Source organism: Equus przewalskii, chromosome 3, assembly GCF_037783145.1.
Source record: "Equus przewalskii isolate Varuska chromosome 3, EquPr2, whole genome shotgun sequence".
Lineage (NCBI taxonomy): Eukaryota > Metazoa > Chordata > Mammalia > Perissodactyla > Equidae > Equus > Equus przewalskii.
In genome coordinates, this window is record NC_091833.1 from 33,862,836 (window position 1) to 33,883,465 (window position 20,630).

At 52.0% G+C, this 20,630-nt stretch overlaps 1 protein-coding gene across 2 annotated transcripts in view; it reads right to left on the reverse strand.

Moving 5' to 3' along the window:
* Positions 1-317: 317 nt before the first annotated feature.
* FBXO31 (F-box protein 31) overlaps positions 318-20,630 on the reverse strand; it is a 44,378-nt gene continuing 24,065 nt past the window's right edge. For both annotated transcript variants that reach the window (XM_070612466.1, XM_070612465.1), the window contains 6 exons: positions 14,621-14,788; positions 13,859-13,933; positions 6,231-6,340; positions 5,213-5,366; positions 3,680-4,068; positions 318-2,599 (listed from right to left, as the gene is read on the reverse strand). In XM_070612466.1, the coding sequence (XP_070468567.1) occupies positions 2,377-2,599; positions 3,680-4,068; positions 5,213-5,366; positions 6,231-6,340; positions 13,859-13,933; positions 14,621-14,788 (1,119 nt within the window). In that variant the 3' untranslated portion in view covers positions 318-2,376. The remainder of the gene's footprint in view (positions 2,600-3,679; positions 4,069-5,212; positions 5,367-6,230; positions 6,341-13,858; positions 13,934-14,620; positions 14,789-20,630) is intronic.

Sequence of the window (20,630 nt, forward strand, 5' to 3'; positions counted from 1 at the left end):
TTCCCCTGATGAGCTGCCTGTCTATTCCGCCGTAGAGGGAGGCCAGTGGCGCTGGGTTGGCACCTACACACTCCCTACTGAGCTGGAGAACTAGAGGTGGCTAGGGGCACGTGAGAGTGGGAAATAGCACGGACTCTGGATGACCGCTGTGCAAGCCCTCACCCAGGCCACTGCCAGCTGGACAGACCCCACAGGCCCTGGGGCCCCACTCGACACCAGAGACGGGCCAATGTAGACGCAGCCAACAGCCCAGGATTATTCCAGTCATATTAGTGGAAACCATGTATAGGCCCAAACACTGGAGGCAGGTTACATCATTTAGATTTGAGATTGGTTTTTAATCAGAAGTGCTCATCTTTAATTCATGTGCGCTTTACAAAGCTACAGGGGACCCTAGATGGAGATGGGGTCCCTTAGAGTGAGCCTCAGGCTCTGGGTAAAATATGCATTTTCTTGATTTTATTTAAACAATGGTGAAACTCAGAGAGCAACAGCCTACACCCAGCTGTCTTTCATTTTCATTTTCCTGAAGGCTTCATGGCCATGGTTATCACTGTTCAGAGACAGCCATGCTTGGCACGAGAGAAGAACAGTCACACTGCAAGAGGGGAGGGATGACAATGCTTTTAGGCTCAGTCCTGCAAGAGAAACTGGGATCACACCTCAACCTGACTGCAGGTCCTGTTAGAAGGATGGGAGGTGAGCGGCGAGCATCTCTGACGAGACTTGGCTGATAGCGCCAGGTGGACGCATCCCGTGGCTGCCCAGGAGGGACCCAGCCTTCTCCGCTCACCTCCCTCCTGGGAGGGCCAGCTTGCCTTTGAGGGGCTGGGCCTCAGAGCTTGTCAATTCTGTGATTCTAGGAAGCAGAGGAAGTTCAAAGTTGCCAAATGCACTGAAGCTAGGGCAATGGGGATTTTTTATTTTAGAAAAAGGCCAGTCAGGGAGAAATTAATCGAGAAAACAGGACACATTTCATGGGACATCTGAGGCTGGTCTCTACATGAAGGCACCACAAAGCCGCCCCCCTTCCCTGGGGTCCCTCGCCCTCAGTATGAGGGCTCAGTGCAGTCCACCCCACAAGGATGAGCAACTGAGAGGGGGATGAAGTCTGCCCTGCCCCCAGTGAAGCCCCACGCCATGGGCGGTGGACGGGTGGTGGCTGTCTGCACGCTGGAGGGAGAGCTGAAGCTAACTCTCAGGGGCCTGCGTGCACTTAGGGCTCTGCTCTTCAGGAAACACCAAGATCAGTAGAGACCTCAGAAGGGTCCCCAAATGCAGGGGTCAGCACAACACAGGCACAATGCCAGCAGAAGGGTCCCCAAGAGGTCCTGGTGTCCAAAGTGTGCCTCCCTGCGTGCGGTGTGACTTTTCTAGAAAGCTGCCCTCTCCCCTGCAAAGGGGCTTCAAAGTCGTCTTGTGCAACCACTTCTGATGCTTTCACACTTCCAAGGACAGCATCTGGGTAAATAACTGCAGGGCCATTTCAGATGTAGCCGTCTCACTTCTGGGACAAGTGGCTGCAGCTCAGGGTGTGGCAGGAGGAGGGGTAGGGTGTGGACACGAGTGCCCTGTCTGGAAGTGGCTGCAGCGAAGGTCTTGGTTCTAAAGCTGGAGAGAGGCCGGGGCAGGTGCACAGGCGCTGCCCGGGGACCAGGGCCAGGATGGTGTCCGCAGGCCGCCAAGCTGCTCACAGGCCTGCGGTGACATTCTCTAGTGACCCACGTCACTAGCCCCATTTCACTGAATCGGAAACTGAGCTCAGGGTGAAGTGCTTCTGTCCACAATCCAAGCAAGTCGGTAGAGAAACAGGAATTCAGTCCAGGGTCCCAAACCCGACACCCCCACTCCCCCAGAGCTCCCTTTCTGCACACACTGCCTCCCTCACCACCCTGGCCGGGCTGCAGCAAAGTTCACCTGTCCGAGGCCCTCACCCCAGTCCCTCGCAGGCCCATGGCCCCTTTCACTCGCTTCCTGTGAGAGGACCCCCTTATGTCAGCCCACAGCAAGAGACTCTGTTACTCATGAACTCCCCTGAAGGAGGATTTTGTTTTCCCTAGAAAACTGCCAGCAGGCCAAGGACAAACCCAGTTTCTCCAGTTCAGTTATTTACACGCCCTGCAGCTGGCCTCAAAATCAGTTTTGTTCTTGTTCTTTTTTTTTTTTATAAGACATGCTCAGCTTTCCCATCAGCTACTGACAACTATACAGGCCTGGGTTGCACACTCTATAGAAAGCATCCCGGGGGGCTGGGCCGTGACCCCTATGAGAAGGTGGGTGTTCTGGTCCAAGGCCAGATGTCCGAAGTGCATGCTGCTGCTTTGCCAGGTCGCAGGGGCCGGAGCCCCAGGAGCACCCCGGCAGGGGAGGGGGCCGTCAGGAGGTGAGGGACTGAATGTTCTTGAGCATCTCCTCAAACGCCTGTGGGGACGGTGCGTCTGCGTTCCGGAAGGTGGCCTGGACCCTGCTGTACAGGCTGAAGGATTTTAGCTCCAGCCAGATGAAGCCAAAGCGGTCCTCGTCGAACAGGATGAAAACCCCAGGGGTACGCTCAGGGCTGGTGAAGCCATGGCCAGCGATGAGGCCTGTGCCATAGAAACTGAACAAAGACAAGAGGGAAGGTGCAGGGAGAGAGTGGTGAGGGGCCTTGGAGTACGTGAACTGGCCCGAGTCAAGCACCATGTCATTCTGGGTGTCCTGGAACACCCTTCGTTCCATGTGAGCCACCTTCACTATCTGCCAGCAGGAAGCTAAGAACCAGGAGGTGATGGAGCCCAAGAAAGCCTGTCTGTGTAGGGCCCTGCTCAGCTCTCAACACCCAGCACAGCGAGCTGTCTACACCGACGGGCAAGGCTCTGGGTGTTTGAGGAGATGGATGTTCCCCTGCAGAGCACACAAGCCAGCGTGCTTGGTTCGCCCCAGATTGTGAGGCTCTCCCCACCAACCACTGCTCTCGACCAGCTCACCACCTGAAGGAGCAGGGTCTCAGGCAGCCCTCCTCTAACTGACCCAAAGCACACGTCTTCAGAACGCAGCCCCAGCCAACAAAAATCTCAGTCCCTGGGATAGTTATGTCCACAAACAAGCAACTCAAATATAATCGATGAAGATTCAGCAGTATGCACCTGACAGTAACTCAGAAGGCAGGACTTTCAAGTACCCATTACAGCCAAGTTCTAAGACCAGCATCAGGCTGAAACACACTTAGGGCTTTTTTGCAAAGAACTCGGTGCCTTGACGGATGACCAGGAGTTAGGGGCCGGCCCGAACCTCCCAGCTCATGGAATGGTGCCTGGGCCCCCCACCTCCACCCGCCATGCTGGAGCTCTACTGGGCAGGAGTGGGACAGCAGCCCTAGGCATGAGGCCTGTGGTTCCTTCCAGAGTAGAGAAAGAAGCCCCAGAGCCCAAGGGAGGCAAAGTGATGCCCGCTGAGCCTAGAGCACATGCAGCAGAGGTCCCCTGTGGCAAGGCCTTGCAAACACACAGAACGGCCGGGAAGGAATGCAGCGTGCCCCTCCCGGCCACAGAGCCCCTGATATCACATGGGGCTGGAGTTCGCTCCTGCGGCCCCACCAGGTGCAGAGCCCCACCCCGTTCTCCACCCCAGCCCATCTCTGTGCTGGGTGGGAGGCAGGGCCCTCCCTGAAGCCCCTCCTCGCCCCCCCTCGCATCCTTACCACATCCTGCAGGTGCGGGGATAGTCCTCGTTCCTCGAGCTCACCCCCAGAGGCAGCACAAATGGCTGCCCCTGCCCAGACTCGACGGGCTGCTCAGCCGCAGCTGCGGCGCCTCCATCCCCGGGCTCGCTGCCTTTCTCAGCGGGCGGCTCCACAGTGGGCTGGGCAGGGCCCCGCTGGGGCTCTTGGGGGCTTTGCCGGCTGCAGCCCTCAGCATCCTCAGGCCCGTCTTCCTGCTGCTGCTGCTCCTGGCGCACCTGCTCACGGACTTCCAGGACGATGCGGGAGAGCTCATTGAAATTGCGGAGGTTCTCAACGTCGGGCAGCTGGATGCGGTGCATGAGGTCAATCTCCACCGTCTGCTGCCCAGCAGGGATGTTGGGGTCACCCTGAGGAGCGAGCGGACGCTGATCAGCAGGGCTCAGAGACCAGCAGAAACATGCTCTGCGTGGTTTCCGACCTAGATCCCGCCTCCAGCCAAAGGAGCTTGCTCTGACATTCCTACTGATTAGGCGGTAACCCCTTACCAAGTAAGAATATTTTGGAAGCCCTTAAAAAATTACTGCGGGAGTAGGCGGCCCCATCTGTGAAGGGATCTTTGAGGACAGAGAAGGGCAGCACCTACAAGTGATCTTCAGGGCTGTAACCAGGCAGCTCCCTGAGCCCGCAGGCCCCCAGCACACTGGCCTGACTGCACTCAAAGACCTCAGGTGACAGGTGAAGGGAAGTGCGTGGACCCTCCCAGGCTCAGGCAGGGTGGGACAGGCCCAAGACGCCAGCCCAGACCTGGCTGCCTGGAACACAAAAGCTCCTAAGCCAGAACCGCAGGAGACCTTCTGGGGCGCAGTTCTCCACAGGGCCAATGAGCCCCCTGACAGCCCGGCAGAGAGCCCAGGGACACAGTCCTGCTTCTGCGCTCTCCATCTCAAGGCGCTTTCCCCAAAGCAGAGGGAGCCCGGCAACGGAGGTCTGGGACAATGCTCTGTGAGGAGCACAGAGAGGTGCTGCCTCTACAGGACACCTCAGGGTGCCTGCCAGAAACCCCAACGACTCTGCACATGACAGGGGAGCACAGGGTGAATGGTGGCCCCTGAAGCTGGCAACGCAGGCCCTATTCATTCAGGAACCCACTCAGCTCACCCTCCAACTGCTTCCACGAGCTGCTGAGGCTGGGAAGGGCAGAGGGACCCGTGAGGTAACGCAGAGGGTCTCCAAGGTGGTGGCACCTTAGGGTCACTTGGGGAGCTCGTGGAGCCCCTTACCCAGCCCACCCCCCACCATTAAATCAGAATCCCTATGTCTGGGCATCAGTATTTTCTCAATGTCCCCAAGGATCTCAGCGTGTGGCCAGGGCTGAGAGGCGTGTGGTAATGCCACCTTGGAAGTGCTCAGACTCCCCTGGAGATGTTGTAAAATGCAGCTCCTGGGTCAGTGGGCCCAAGGCCCATCCTAAGTAGCCAGGGTGCAGCCCAAGTCACGCTAGTCCGTGGCCCATCTAATGGCCCCTCCACGGTCGCCCCCCCCCCAACTCACCGTGATCTTCGTGCCCCTGGCATGCTTCCCATGGAAGCTGAGCATGACGATCTCCAGGCCATGGCTGCCGTAGGTGCCTTTGAAGAGGCCAGGCCTGATGAGGTCGTCCGGGTGGCTGGGCGGGAGGTAGATGCGGCGGTAGGTCAGGCAGTTGCTGTGGGAGGAGCAGGCAGTGTGAGAGCACAGCAGAGACGCATGCAGGGCAGAAGCATAGATCTCACATACACCACGGGGGGCAGGCAGGGCAGAGCCGCCTAGCACTGCCAGGGTTAGATTTCTGCCAGGCCAGAGGGGAGCAGGGGCACCCCACGTTCCTGACCTACACTCATCCCAACCCACAGGTACATGGCACACCCCACACCTTCTCCAATCCCAACAGAGTTTAATGTGCTCACACACTCTGCTGGCTGCCCCAAGGCAGCTGAGGTGGAACTCTCAGTGAAGGGGAGGGAATGCCACTCCTGCTCTGTCATCTGTGACAGGAACCCCTGAAATCATGGTGGTGACGTGGCAAAGGGACAGGGCCCAAGGACAGAGAGGCAGAGAAAGCAGGCCTCCCAGGGCAGACATGAGGAAACAAGCACGAGGCTTTGGCGCACACACCAGGCCCACTAGAGCACACTGCTGGTGGGTGGTGATGATAAATCAGACAGAACAGACAAGGAGGGGATGGGTACTGTGCTCACAGTACCAGAGAGGGAGGGACTACACTCACAGTACTCAGAGAGAGACTGTACTCACAGTACCCACAAAGAGGGATTATACTCATAGTACCCCCACAGAAAGGGACTATACCCAGTGAGGGACTGTGCCCATAGTACCCACAGAAAGAGACTGTGCTCATAGTACCCACAGAGAGGGACTGCAGTCACAATACCCACAAAGAGGGAGATTATGCTCATAGTACCCCCACAGAAAAAGACTGCACTCACAGTGCCCACAGAGGGGGATTGTGTTCATAGTACCCCCACAGAAAGGGACTGTGCTCACGGTACTCACAGAGCGGGGCTGCACTTACTCATACTGACTGGTGTAGATGAACTTCATCAGGATGAGCTCCTGCATGTGCTCGTGGAAAATGTCCTCCAGTGTCCGTCCCCATTCTTCCCTTAGCCACGTTCGGAATTCCTTCCAAAAGAACACAGGCTATGAAAACCACCATCACACAAGGGCGTGAAGAGGCTGCTCACTGTGACGCCAAGTGGACAGAGCAGCATTTTTACAGCTGGGGCAATGCCTTGGGCATGCCCACATCAAGTCCCACGTAAGTGAATGGGATGGAGACGGAAGCTGGGCAGGAGGCGAGCTGCCTTGTGTGTGGTCTCCCAGCACCTGGCCTCCCTTCCTCTGTGGAGGCGTGCCACCAATGAAGACTCTGGTCCCCACTTTCCCTCAGCACATGGACCCAGATTCATGGGAAGCAGCAGGGATCACAGGGGTCCCTTTGGGCAGGGCTGGGGCCACAGCCAGTGTCCAGAGCTCCTGGGTAGCAGCTACATGAGCCTCACTTCCATGTCCACCACAGGACAGGAGGCGTCTACACTGAGCCTGCTTCTCTGGCTTCTGGGGCAGCAGGAGCACAGCAGGACTCTTGTCACTTCAACTGTGCTGGTCAGGCTGACCAGGGCTGCTCTCTGCAGCTGCTGATGAAGAACGAGAGAGGAACAGCGGGTGGAGGGTGTGGGTGGGTTTCCCCTTTAAAATGTGCCTTCATAGTTATGTTGTATGTTCAATAAACATATCTGTAAAAAGGGAGCTTTAAAACACCGCATCCCCAAACCTCAGTAATTTATTATGGAATCAAACAATGTGAAGGATATTTAGTGCTTAATAGCTTGATTCTGCACACTTAACATAATTAATCCACAGCTCTGAGTTCCTAACTCCATATACTGTTTCTGATGATTATCTAGATTAGCTCTACAAACAGAAGGAAAAGCAATTTACCAAAAAAAAAGCTACGATCTGTCAATTGCTTTAATATGTTACTGTCCAAACTCTGGTAAAGAACAGAAATTACTGCATGACTGAACTAAACAACTATTAGAACTACAAGATCAATATATAAAAATCAGCTTCATTTTTATATACTAACAATAGAAAATTGGAGAATGAAAATTTTTTAAGTCCTATTTACAACAGCTTCAAAAAACACAGAATTTAGGAATAAATATTACAAAATATGTGCAATACCTCTACTCTGAAAATCACAAGCCTCTGCTGAAAGGAAGTATAAAGAGGCCTACATAATAGTCAGAGGTGCCTACAGACCAGAAGACTCAGTATTAAGCCAGCAACTCCCTCCAAACTAATCTATAGATTCAAAGCCATGCCAGTCGTAATCCCAGCAGGCTTTCTGCAGAAACTGACAAGCTGATTCAGAAATTCACATGAACATGAAAAAAACCTAGAACATCCAAAGCAATCTTGCAAAAGAACGAATTTGGAGGACACACACTAGCTCACGTTATGTCTCACCATAAAGCTACAGTAATCAAGATGGTGGTATGAGCATAAGTACTGACAAATACATCAATGGAACTAAATAGAGAGCCTAGAAACAGAACCCCCCATTTATCTGGTCAGCTGACTTTTGACAAAGGTGTCCAAGCTACCCAATGGGGAAAGGAAAGTCATTTATCCACAAATAGTACTCAAACAACTGGACATCCATACAGAGAAAATGAACCACAATCCCTACCTCACACCATACCCAAGAAATAATTCTACATGGGTCACAGACCTGAACATAATATAAAGCTACAAAACTTCTAAAAAAGAGAGAGAGAGGGGCCCGGCCTGGTGGTGCAGCGGTTAAGTTAGCACATTCCGCTTCGGCGGGCCAGGGTTCACTGGTTCGGATCCCCAGTGAGGACATGGCACTGTTTGGCAAGCCATGCTGTGGTAGGTGTCCCACAGAGAAAGCAGAGGAAGATGGGCATGGATGTTAGCTCAGGGCCAGTCTTCCTCAGCAAAAAGAGGAGGATTAGTGGCAGATGGTAGCTCAGGGCTAATCTTCCTCAAAAAAAAAAAGATTCTTTGTAACTTGGGAGTAGGCAAGGTTTTTTAGGACACAGGAAACAATAACCATAAAAGAAAAAACTTCCATTAAAATCATAAACCTTCCACTTAAATGGCTGAACTCAGAGAGAAAAGGCCCTAAAAAAAATCAAATAGATAAATAACATAAAAATGGGAGTAAGTGAATGTAATGAGCAAGGATTTCAATGTTGCCATGGTGAAATCAGACTTGGGCTAAATACCATGAAGAAGATAGCTTGTGAACAGTCATAATCTTATTTACTTTGCACGAAAAGATCATAGACATTAGGAATACCAACTAGACCCAATTACTCAGAACAAAGATCTTTGAAACATGTTTGTTATGAAATTACCTTATAAGACATGTATGCACACAGAAAACCAGGGGCCTAGAACATGTAAGAATAAGTTTAATATTTACCCAGGGCTTGCTCACCATGTGTTGGCACTTTACAATCATCATCTTACTTAATCTGCACAACAACCTAGGAGATGGATACAGATAACATTATCCCTGTGCTGCAGATGTTTGGGGTTTGGAAAAGTTGAGAAGCCTTTCCACAGTCAAACAGCTATTAAGTGGCAGAATCAGAGCCAACCCAAAGTCCACGTGCTAGCTGGTCTTGTCTCCACCAGGGCCAACCCCAGGGCCAGAGGGAGTGCGGAGAGACGGGGGCTCACCCACAAACTGACGGCATGGAAAAGCCTTTGGAACATCTTTAGGACCTTTTGCCCGGCAATTCCCATTCTGTAGGATCCAAAAACCAGCTAAGGGTTTTGCACAGATTTAGGCAGCAGAGTTACAGTAATAATGCCTGACATCTCTCCTGGGTGGCTCTGGCCAGGTCTGGTGCTAAGTCATTCACATGCAGTGTCCTACTCTATCTTCCAAAATCACTCGGGGGTCCGCAGATAATCATATGGCCCCCCTTTACAGATAACGACTGAGACTCCCAGAGGGTAAGTCACACAAGTACATGGTCAGGGCAATAATGGGGACACATGAACAGCTGGGTGCAAACCCCATGTGCAGCTACAGGAGAATGGTTCATCCACATGGTCAATTACACTGCAGCAAGATGATGAATGTTAGGCTGCATTAAAAAGAGTTTGCAGAAAATTCTAATGAGACTGGAAAATATCTCTGGAAAAAGTTAAGCTAAAAAAAATTAAAGATCCAAATTAGACAGAGTTAGACTGCAAATACAGCCAACAGTCCCAGGAAAGCACAGGAATGATGGGGAACGGGCCTGGAGACGGCGCCTGGGTGGGGGCCATGTCAGCACTCTTCTCGCCTGATTCTCATGACTTTGTATTTGATGACGATAAGCTATCATTTTAGTAATTAGGGGAAAAAGTACATAAGACAAAGGAAAACAAAATAAAAGCCACTCGAGTCCAACTAAAGGGAGTCCAGGGCGAGAGCCTTTCTGCTCGGCAAAGTATGAGGCGCACCACAAGCAGCAGCCCACGGCCTGGCCGGGAGTGAAAGGGACATCGGCAGCCTCGCAGGGGAAGGTGGGGGCCTGGCCATCCTCCCTCCTCTCTTCCCCATCTCTGCTCCTCCTCGCACCCCCAGATTTCCAGAAGCCTCAGGTTGGGGGGCCCAGATAGAGGGAGTGAGGAGGGAAGATGGTAGCCCAGCCTTGCCCATCATCCATGAAGAAAAGCCAGGCAGCGTCTGCACCAGGGACTGAGAGTCTGGGGCGGCCCGAGGGCTGCACTGCTCACAAGGATGCAGGGCATGCAGCTGCAGTTTGTGAAGCCGATGGGAGGTCACACGGAGGGGTCACATGGGAGGCGCCCGTGAGGGGCAGGCTGAGGACACCACAGCCCTGAGGAACCAGATCAGGGCACAGGACAGAGTGGACCTGGCGTGTGGAGGTTAGCAAAGCTGGCAGAAATCCTGGAACTGGAGTTGGGGTGCAAGGGGGTGGGAGGGTGGGCAAGGCCCGTGGATGCAGTTAATAAACGACCCTGAAGGGCTGGCTTGCAGAGTTGAGGAAGGGCAGAGCCCCATGTGAAGAGCTGGAGGGGGCCTCTCACTGGTTCCTTCATGAGCAAGAGGCTGAAGGCATCACCAGCCGGCCCTTCCCGGAGCACACGCCTCCAGGGCTGGGGCAGGCGTCCTCCACACTCCCTCACGCTGCCAAGGAGGCTCCTCTTCCAGGACGGCCGGATGAGCTGGGGGCAGTGAAAGGATTCTCTCCTCAGCGGGTGGAGACAGCTGAAGGTCACGATGAGACATGACCTGCCCACCCTGCAGCCCTCAGGTCACTACGAGTCCTCCGGTCCCTTGGGAAGTACCATTTTGTGCCAACATTTAAAATGATCATCAACCATCAGAACACAGGGTGGCCCAGAATCCGGGGCTCAGCCTTTCACCTCAGTTTTCAGAACTATCAGGGCACACAGCATCGTCCACCTCACAGCCTGTCCTCTCTCCCAGGAGCCCAAAGTCACTCCCTGGGTCTGAAAGACTCGGCTAGAAAGTGAAGATGTTTCAGGAGTCCCAAGTCCTCTGTTTAAATTATTCCAAGGCCTAGAGAGAAAAGAAAGGCTTCCAGTTCTAGAAGCTAGCAAAAGATTGCTATTAAAACCAGACAAAAACAGCACAAAAAATATTAGACCAAGTCCACTCATCAGTGCTGAAGTCCTACATAAAAGGTGATCAAACAGCGTGCAGCAGCGCAGAGCGCCCGCAGGCCAGTGAGACTCCTTCCCAGGACCTCAGCCTGGCTCAGTGTGAGATGTCTATTCACGCAAGTCGCCACATTACTAGACTAAGGGGGAGAAAAACCACCTCGTGGTTTCCACAGATGCTCAGAAACACTGGTACATTCCACATCTCTTCTCAATGAAAACAAAACAAAGCCCACTTAAGGAAACACGAGCAGACAGCTCTGTCCCCGACATAATAAAGTCTATCTTGACCCCAAGGCCATCTTTCTGCCCCATGACGACACCCACCACGGCCGCGAACAAGACCAGGCGCCATCCTCACCACCGCTGTGAGCTGTTCTGAGGGAGGTACAGGCTGACACAGTTCACAAGACTGAAAGACAGGGAGACTGGAAAGGAAGAAGTAAAATGTCTTTATTTGCAGATAATCAGTATCATCCTGGAAAACTCAAGGTAATCAACTCAAAAATGATTACAAATGCAAGAGAAGTCAGTAAGATGGGTGGCCACAAAATTAGCATGCAAGAGCTTTTAAATATAAATTCACCAGTTGGAAGATAAAATGAAAGCCAAGAGCCCATTTACCACAGCAGCAAAAGATCAAACACCTTACAGCGAATGTGCAAGACCTACCAAAGAAAATACTGGAGCCCCACTGAGGAACACAAACTCTGTCTGAACACCACGTTCCTAGACGGGACGTCGTGACGTCACACCAGGGTCAACTGTCCATAAACCCATCTATGAGTGTAATGTGATTCCAATTAAAGTAAAAACACCAGCAGGATGTTTCTGGGAAACAGCTAATCTAGAGTTCATATGGAAGAAGAAACAAGATTCGCCAGAAAAATTCTGAAATACAAGAGGAAGACACGCAGCCTAGTGCTACCACGTGAAATGTGTAGTTATAAAGCTACAGTAACCAGAATAGTGTGGCACCTGCATAAATAGGCTTATCATGGGTGAGAATATCACGTCCAGAAATAAACCAAGTCCATACGGCAATGTAGGACAGGGTGGCATTTCAAACGGACAGAGGAAATCTGGATTACTCAATATCCAGGGCTGGGATAACCGAGCAGGCATCTGCACAAAAGCAAAGTTGCACTGAACCTCACATTTTAAACCAGATAAATTCCAAAAGAACCAAAGATATAACTGTGAGAAAATAAAGACGTGAGCTCATCTGTAAGTAGAATTTCAAAGTGGGGATGGGCTTTTAAGATGACACCAAACTAAGAAGCTATCAAGGAAAGGACAGATACATCTGACTATCTGAAATCAAAAATTCCATGGATGAAAACATACCTTAAACCAAATCAAAAGACAAAAAAATGAATGACAAAAAAATATTTGTGATATAGGGCCAGCCCAGTAGTGCAGCAGTTAAGTTCGCGCACTCCACTTCAGCAGCCCAGGGTTCGCTAGTTCAGATCCCAGGCGCGGACCTGCGCACCACTTATCAAGCCATGCTGTGGCAGGCGTCCCACGTATAAAATAGAGGAAGATGGGCACAGATGTTAGCTCAGGGCCAATCTTCCTCAGCAAAAAGAGGAGGATTGGTGGTGGACGTTAGCTCAGGGCTAATCATCCTCAAAAAAAAAAAAATATTTGCAACTCATATCTTGAAGGGTTCATTTCCTAATAGGATGAAAGCGCCTACAAATCAATTAGAAACACAGCAACATCAAACAGAAACAGAGTCAGGGGACATGAACAGACATTTCACAGGAGAGGAGCCACAAGGAGCCCTTAAAGCTGACACTAATCTTAGCCTCACTCATAAGAGAAATGCAGATTAACCGCCGAAGCCAAGATGCTAACAAAGCCTTTACTCTCACCTTCACTTTAGGTGTTTTTAAGTTTGCACAGGAAACTTGTGTTATTACTTTTATAATCAGAAAAACTAGTATTCCATTTCAAAAGCAATGAGCCCACACACAAGCTGGCTTACAAGAACTTCTTCTGATCTCAGAGCATATATTTCCAGAAATCTATTACATGGCCTTGTTAAGGTCTCAACAGCTGCGGAGTTTCTATTCCTGGAAAATATGTTGACGTTTTTCACTTAAACGTGAACTACAGCAATCACCAAATGTTGCATATGTGATTGTATATGAAATTTTAAATGACAGTGTTGTAAATTTAAAGAGCATTTCCATTACCTGTCATCTTCACATGCCATACATTTTGGTTAAGAGGGACCTCCTCTACCCCCAGAGGGTTCTGAGAGGCATGTGGGTGCCCCCGGTTTATGTTGAGTCTCCCTGCAGGTCTCTGGCTAATGGGGAAGCCATCAGAGACTCAGAAACTGCCTGAGAAATGCACACCCAACAAATAAATAAAAGCTGCAATGAGATTCCCATATTTTAAAAGGTCAAGTTTTTCTTTAAAATATTTTGAAATGGCAGTATGACTTAGCTGTTTAGAAAACTAAAACTCAACAGTAATGTGTAAAATTACTCGTGCAGAAAGGAAACTCTAAGAAACTGCTGGGTGTCTGACTCACAGCTTTACCCACTGCGTTGCTGTGATCTGGAAATCTCAACCACTGGGTCCTTTCGAAAAAAGCCCTCTGGTCACCCTGCAACTCACATCCAAGAAGAAACCTCCAGCAGCACACATACACTCTTGCCAAAGGGGCAAAGAAGAAGTAATTAGAGAAAACCATTTCTGTTTGGTTCATTCATTCTGAGGGATGGCAGGGAACAAAAACTTGTGCTCGTGGACACAAATCCACACCGTTTCTAACAACAGAGTCAGAAGCACTTTCTGCGCCAACAAGGCTAGGATAAATCATGGGAGACGGCCGTTTTGTTGGTGGCATGCTAACAATGTCAAACTGTTCAATCTCACATTTGCACTGTGCCCAAGGAGGGACCAGGCCGGTGCTCCACCTGAACAGAAGGCGTACGAGCTTACCTCTTGCCTCCCGCCAGACATCCTGTGGTGATCTGTCTGGTTGCACTTGGTGGAGAACTCGTCCTTCTTCACAATCTTGAGCATTCATGACAAGGGAGAGAGGGTAAGGAGTCAGTCACAGCACCCCCACCAGACCGGGGCCATATGATGAGCCCCTCCCGCACTGATGCTCCCCACTCATCTACAGAAGCCCAAGACGCCACCAAATCGTGACGGATCCCAGGAAGGGAACTCAGAACCACCGTGAGCATGCACTTCCTTCTCAGAGGAGGGGTGCATCCGAGAGAGGCATTTGCATTTTCCCAGGGGGACCTCTCAGAGCAGCACAAAGGGGCTGGCGCTTTCCTAGTGTGTTAGATAACACACTTGCTCACCGGGCTGGCCATTTGCCATGCCAGTGCCAGAGAGTCGAGCATCATTCAAGCTGATATTCTTGCAAAGAGGAGAGAAAGGAGCAGTGAGGAATTGTGGCTGGAAAGCACAAATGGCTCTAACTGAATGCAGAGTCAGTGGAGGCTCCAGTGAGTGATTCTTTGAGGAGTTGCATCACAGCACGATAGCATAAAGAAGGCAGAGAGGGGCTGGGGGTAGAGCATCGCTTCCTCCGTTTCTGCTGATCTTTATGGGCACAGAACTGTAGGTAGGAATACCACGGCAAGCTCAGCTGGCACCCCATACAGGCTGGCCCTAGGAATGGGGGAGGCCTAGCCCTTCGCCTGCACTCGGCTGCCGTGTCTAAGGGAGCCCCAAGCATGCACTCACCTGGATGTGGCCGTTGTGGGGCCCCCTGTGGCCGTACATGCATTCCACCGTGGCCGACTTCCTCTCCATCAGGTGGATTCTAAACAAGGGCTTGAATCGCATTGGGTCATTCACATGAGGATCGTGGGGAGGCAGGTACATCCAGCCAATGATGAACAAGCCGTCCACCTGCGGCGAGCAGAAAGGGCACAAGTCTACGCAAGGGTCAGGATGAGGCGCTGAGGCAGAGGGTGCCCACCCTGCAGCTGTCCACGAGGACCACCCTCCTCTCCACACTCATTCCCACCGAGAACCTGGGGACCAGCAGGCATCAAGGTGCTCCCAGTCCAGCGCACCCGGAGGAGCACAGCCCAGCCCACCAAGTGCTTGCTACCTAAAAAGTAGTTATCTCACGTAAAACACAATGCCCATAGTTGCTAAGACTGTACATTATCACTGAAATCTGCCAAGAGAGCAGAACTTAAATATTCTCACTGGAAAAAAAAAAAGAAAAAAGGTAAAAAGGGTGAGGTGATGGATGTGTTAATTAATCAGATGGTGGGAATCCTTTGACAATGTACACAGATATCAAAGCACGACGATGTACGCTTTATATACAGGAGTCTCCTTACCCATGGTTTTGCTTTCCACGGTTTCAGCTACCTTAGGTCCAAAAATATTAAATGGAAAATGCCAGAAATAAACAATTCATAAGTTTTAAAGTGCAAGCTGTTCTGAGGAATGTGATGAAATCTCGCACCGTCCTGCCCGGGAAGTGAACGGTCCCTTTGTCCAGCGGATCTACCCAGCATACGCTACCCGCCTGTTAGTCACTTAGTAGCTGTCTCAGTCATCAGACTGTCACAGCATCGTGACTTGTGTTCAAGAGCTTGTGTCCGAGTCACCCTTATTTTACTTAATAATGGCCCCAAAGTGCAAGAATAGTGATGCTGGCAATTCGGATATGCCAAAGAGAAGCCAGAAAGTGCTTCCTGGAGGTGAAAAGGTAAAAGTTCTCAACTTAATAGGGAAAGAAAAAAAATCGTATGCTGAGGTTGCTAAGACCTACAGTGAGAAGGAATCTTCTGGGGCCGGCCCGGTGGCGCAGCAGTTAAGCTTGCACGTTCCGCTTCTCGGTGGCCCAGGGTTCACTGGTTCGGATCCCGGGTGCGGACGTGGCACCGCTTGGCAAAAAGCCATGCTGTGGTAGGCGTCCCACGTATAAAGTAGAGGAAGATGGGCACAGATGTTAGCTCAGGGCCAGTCTTCCTCAGCAAAAAGAGGAGGATTGGCAGTAGTTAGCTCAGGGCTAGTCTTCCTCAAAAAATAAAAGAAGAAGGAATCTTCTATCTGTGAAATTGTGAAGAAGGAAAAAGAAATCCATGCTAGTTTTGCCGTCACACTTCACATATGTATGTAAAGGGAAAACCGTGGTATATATAGGGTTCAGTACAATCTCCGGTTTCAGGCATCCACTGGGGGTCTTGAAACGTATCCCCCGTGGATGAGGGGGACTACTGTATCTTATAATTTCATTGGCCAATTATACCTCAATAAAGCTGAAAGCTTAATTTTTTTTAAATAGAAAAAAGTAGTTAGACCTAAATCCAAGCAAGCCTTTTAGAGAGAACTTCCAGCTCTAAAATGGGGGGGTGGGGGCTGGGGAAACAAGCCAAACAACACGAGAAAGAAGCAAGCATAATACTACAGAAAGTTGGACACCCAGTAGGGCAACTGACCTGAGAAAAAACGGGGGTGCTGCTTCCAACAGGGGAGCTTCATGAGGCAAAATGTGAGGGCCTGGCTAGGTCCTGATGTGGACAAACCCGCTGTCAAAGGCAGTTCTGAGACAGTCAGGCGCCTTAAGCATGGACTGGTCTCAGGAGTACCAAGCAATAACCGCCCCTTTTGGAGGACCTGGTAAGGACGTGGGGGATGCGCAGGAAAGTGCTCACATTTGTAGAGATCCGCACTGACGCAGGAACAGATGAAGTGACACAGGCCCAGGATTTGCTTTAAAACGCCTGGAAGCGAACGCAAAGGGAGGGGACAGATGCCGTGACCTTGGCACACCATCGATAACTTGAACCTGGAGGTGGGCATCTGTGGGGGCTCACACCACCACTCCCACTATTCCTTGGGTGCCTGAAACAGTGAATGACAGAAGGTGATGGAGGTCAGGTCAAAGGACGGGCAGTCCCCAGCACAATCACGTGGCACATTCTCAGTGGTGGGGAGAGTCGCCTCTGAGGCCCCGCTTGGGATGGTCCCACCGTCGCCACCTTCCCAGGAGAGGCTGGATCCCCAGCTTCCAGCTCCAGTGAGAGAGGAGGCGAGAATTTAATCATTTCTGTGGCTAATTGGTCTGAGACAAGAGCCAGTTGGCATTGTGCTGTTATGGGCTCCATTTTCCCCTAATTATCCCCTACTCTCAGGAGCAGCATTTTTTTTTACTCTATTACTCACTGCCAGTAAGAAAACAATTACCACCCTCCCCAACTAAAAAAAAGGAAAGAAATCCACTCACGCTGGGAGCTGTCTGCTGGCCCGCGAGGAAGCCTCTGAAAGCAAGGCTCTTCCCCAGTGAGATTACATACAGCAAACCTAGAGCATGTCCCCACCAAATCATAAAGAATGGGAAGCAATATTTATGAGTATGCTGCTCCTGGTGAGCAACATACAGAGCGACAGGGCCACCAGAGTCACCAGATGGCCCCTATGACCAGATCAGCAGAGCCCCACTGAGGCGAGCCAGGCCCCAGGCCCCTGGGGGGCAGACCCACAGCCCTTACACGATGGGTGCCACTGGTCCCCTGGACTCGGGCCTCTGGCCGCCGAGCGTGTGTGCAAGAAGAGGGAAGCAAAACCAGAGCACTGGCGCTCCCCAAGGGCACCCGACTTTGTTTCCACTGCAGCCCCAGCCACAGCGACATTGGGCACAAGCGCCTGCCCACGGGTGCTGCGAAGGGCCACACCCGCTACACACACACCTGTGAACTCTCAAAGTGAGACAACCTGGGTTTTTCAAACGGGCCAAGAAATGAGCAGCTACTTTTCAAACGAAGATAGGCTGATGACCAAGAAGCACATAAAAATTAAACTACAAGAAGCCTTTTCTCCTGGCTACGACCAAGGAGCTCATATCAACAGCTCCTCCAGCTGAGACCAGTGATAAGAACTGAGTGAACTAGAAAGTTGCAATGCCATTTGCAGACATCAGGGAGCAAGCAGGTGGCCCCAAGATGAGGCCAGGATCCTGAAGAGCCCTTCCAGCCCTTTGCCCCTCACTCCTGACCACTTATGGCTGGGCAGAGAAGGGGAGGCCAGAGGGCCGCAGCTCCCCGAAGGCCAGGGCTCCAGGCTCCAGGTGCCCCCTAAGAGCGGGAACTAAAGACGTGGTCCCACAGTATGCAGGCTCTGCCCTTGATGCAGTTGCTGAATCCTAAATCATGAGGGCAAGTCCCAGAGAAACCAAGCAGAAAGGGGCTGCGAAGAGGCCCAGCAGTCAGGGGAAGTGGCGGCAGTATCACAAAGCTGGCAAGAGAAGAACTGGCGTTCAGCCTGGAGAGGAGGTGGCACCCGGGCCTTTAGGCGACACCATGAGGGGCTATGCCCTGAGGACATGGGCAGACTGGACAGCAGAGCCGGCCCGCACCAAGCCTGAGATGCAGCCTCGCACCAGGCCTGGTCAGAGCAAGGTGCTCTGCCAACCTACAGGCCAGAGGCCAGGACACTTCCTGGGGGACCAGCATGTGTGGCCACATGTTTGGGCATGCCAGGAGACAGGCTGACACACCTGCAAATCCAGGGGAAAAAGAGACACTGGAAACTGACCCAGAGATCACAGACTTCACAGAAACCTTGAGGACTAAGAGAAGAGACAACAAGAAGGAAAACTTTACCAGAAAGCAGCCATAAAGCCAGACCTTCCTCTTGGCTATGACAGAGTAGGGGACTGGGATTTGCGCACCTGCTGTGAACCAAAATACGAGACACCGGACCACAGGCAGCACAGGACTGTGACCCAGAGAAGGGGAATAGAAGAGGTGGCCCCTGCCATCCCCTGGATTTCTGCCGGAGGCACCTTCCAGCCCTAGGGGCTCACAGCAGAACTTGGGGGTGTTCTAACTTGAGGAAATGGAGACCCAAGTTCGAGGGGGCTGACGGGGCTGGAGCGTGAGGGTCAAAGACCCAGAAAGGAGGGAGCTGCACAGAGAAAGAGCCCCAGATCTGCCGAGGGGCCCCGGGTCGGGCTGAACACCGAGCCACAGCGACACTGCAGCCTGGCCATGAAGCTGGGCCATGACCTGGACAATTCCCAGGGTCATACAGGTCTCGAAATGTTCCAATTCCAGGCAGCCAGAGAAGGGGGTCCTCATGGAACCCCTGGGGCACGGAGTGGGGACCCCAGAGGGCTCAGGCCTTAGAGATGGAGCTAAACTAGCCCAGAAGAAAGGCTCCTCTAAACCAGCTGCACAGAGCTACCCCACGCCACCACGAGATGGACTGAGCCTCAGCCAACTTCCTGCCTGCCTAACACAGCCGGACCAGCTCAGGGAAGGTCATCCGGCACTCAGCCACTTAACAACCATCTCCACACCTCGTGGAAAAGACCAGGCATGCAAGAGGCAGGAAAACGGCCAACAGCCAGTGTCAATGTCAGGAAAACAAGCGGCAAAGACAAGAAACATTTATGGCCTCATACTCTGTGGGTCAGGACCTCTGCAGGTCAGGACCTCCGCAGCGGCCTGGCGGAGAGAACACCGCACGAGGCTACACTCAAGCGTCCGCAGGCTGAACGCCTGCTTCCAAGGCGGCCCTCACGTCCACCCAGCAAGCTGGCCCCTCTGGGCCTCTTCTGCTGGCCCTGGTCCTCTCTTTGTTCCCAACCCGGGTGACGGTGTCCTCAATACCGGTCACCACGGAATGCGCTTAGTTACCATGGCACGTGGCTCATCAGCCTTTCTGGCCTTCGTGAAGTGAGCACTCTGCAGGCCGAGGGCAGGGTTGGCGGCCTCCCCCCGCGGGGTCTGTGTGAGAGCCGCTCACGCTGAAACTTGGGCTGTGGATTTTTGGCAGAAGCTCCAGAGAAGTAAAGCTACATCCTTCACACCACACCAGGAGGGCCTGGGGTCAGCACCCAGGTGGTCAACCCCATGGTGGGTTAGTTAACAGGGATCACCTGGTTGGGTCAGTTAACTGGTTAGTTAACAGAGATCACCTGGTCAGGCACTGTTGGCCAGATCTCTCCCCTTAAAGGCACCTTTTCCTCCTGGTAATTACAGTCAGCCGAATATGGGCCCCAAAAGCGGTCCACGTCCTAATCCCTGGGCCCTGTGACATTATCACCTAAGATGGCAAAAGAGGACTTTGCAGATGTGATAAGTTAAGGATCTTTTCTAAAGATTTTATTTTTCCTTTTTCTCCCCAAAGCCCCCCAGTACATAGTTGTGTATTTTTTTTAGTTGTCGGTCCTCCTAGTTGTGGCATGTGGATGCCACCTCAGCATGGCTTGATGAGCGGTGCCATATCCGCACCCAGGATCCGAACCGGCGAAACCCTGGGCCGCCGAAGCAGAGCACATGAAGTTAACCACTCGGCCATGGGGCCAGCCCCTAAATTAAGGATCTTGAGATGAGATTACTCAGGATTATCCGGGTGGGCCCTAAAAGCAATTACTTGTATCCTCCTAAGAGGGAGGTCTAAGACACCAAAATGGAGAAGAGGCCACAGGAAGTCGACGGCAGAGAAGGAGAGGTGCGGCCACAGCCCGGGAGCCCCCAGAGCTGGAGAAGCAGGAAGGCTCCTCCTCTAGGGCCCTCAGAGAGAGCGGGCCCTGCAGCATCTTGATTTCAGCACAAAAGTACTGATTTGGAACTTCAGGCCTCCAGAAGTGTGAGACAACAAATTTCCGTTGTTTTCTGCCACCCAGTTAGTGGGAATTTGTTATGGCGGCCCCAGGAAGCTGAGACATCTGTGGGGAGATGCTCTGAGATTGTGGAAATGCCTTGTTTCCCCAAAAGCACTCCCC